At 42.7% G+C, this 1,126-nt stretch overlaps 1 protein-coding gene across 3 annotated transcripts in view; it reads right to left on the bottom strand.

Annotated features, from left to right (window-relative positions):
* GOLGA5 (golgin A5) overlaps nt 1-1,107 on the bottom strand; it is a 33,273-nt gene extending 32,166 nt beyond the window's left edge. Inside the window, exon 1 of one of the 3 annotated variants that reach the window (XM_004376680.2) lies at nt 237-1,107. In XM_004376680.2, coding sequence (XP_004376737.1) covers nt 237-783 — 547 coding nt within the window. In that variant the 5' untranslated portion in view covers nt 784-1,107. The remainder of the gene's footprint in view (nt 1-236) is intronic. The other 2 variants (XM_023731751.1, XM_023731750.1) reach the window with 2 other exon arrangements.
* Between the last annotated feature and the right edge of the window lie 19 nt (nt 1,108-1,126).

The following is a 1,126-nucleotide window of genomic DNA, read 5'->3' as shown; positions in this document are numbered from 1 at the left end:
TAGAAGCTGGGCTGTTCCCAGCAGCCAACACTCTAAGGTCCCTATACAACTGTATGTTGATTAGTGGTATCAATGCTGTCTCCCTGTTCATACCACAGGTCCGTAGAGAGCCTTCCCTGACATCAGTGAGGACAGCTCCTCAAACAGTGGATGAGAAACACTACCAGACAGCTTTGGGCTGTGATGATATATCCAATTTGCTTAACTCTAAATGAAACAGAGGATAGATTGACTACCATGGCTTTGGCTCTCAGAAGAATTTTCTTCCATGGTTGTGATGGTGGTTACACTGGTGTTCACAGAAGTGACACTGGATGTCCGAGAACTCTGAAAGGCAGGTGTCTTGCCTCTTTCTTTTTTGATTTCTACCTTCCCGGAAGGCTCCTTCTGTGAACTATTAAGAAAATCAAATAGCAGCTCATCATCAGGTTCTGACTTTTTTCTTCGAACAAACTGGGAGGAAGGCCTGGGAAGGGATGCATTTTCAACAGGATGGGAGGGCTCCACTGGTGTCCTAGAGCCTGCTTTGACATTTGCAGTGCCAGCTAAGATGGTGGCCTTTTGATTTCTAATGTTATCAGCTGCTGAGGAAATGTAAGCAGCTTTTGATCCAGTTTGATAAGTCAACTCTGCATTTTGCTGGTGAAGTTCAGGACAGTCAATATTTTTGTTATATATGATGTTGCTGGTGTTTTCTTTTCTACTAAGAGCCGTTGCAGCTCCTTGATCAACCCGGTTTAAAAGATCTTCTGCCTTCCCGGCAAGATCAGCAAACCAAGACATGATGGTGGCAGAAAAATCCTATTGGTGAACCTGTAAAAAGGACATAAAATACTCAGTGTGGCTGAACAGCAGAGTACAGCAGTTAAGAATCAGCTTTGGAGTCATAGTCCTGGGTTGAAATCCTAACCCTGTCCTTTACTTGCTATGTAACCCAGAGCAAGCTACTTAACTGAAGCTGAGGAAACTTATCTAGAAAAATGGGAAAAATAAGTGTACTTTTAGGGTTGTTTTTAAGATGAAATAACATATAGAAAGTACTTTGCAAAATGCCTGGCACACAGTAAGTACTCATTTTAGTAGCTGCTATAGGGTCACTATTAGTAGGAATGGACTCGACGGCAAC

This window comes from Trichechus manatus, unplaced genomic scaffold (assembly GCF_000243295.1).
Source record: "Trichechus manatus latirostris isolate Lorelei unplaced genomic scaffold, TriManLat1.0 scaffold00045, whole genome shotgun sequence".
Classification (NCBI taxonomy): Eukaryota; Metazoa; Chordata; class Mammalia; order Sirenia; family Trichechidae; genus Trichechus; species Trichechus manatus.
The sequence above is the reverse complement of the archived record's forward strand: the minus strand, read 5'-3'. Positions and strand labels throughout refer to the sequence as shown.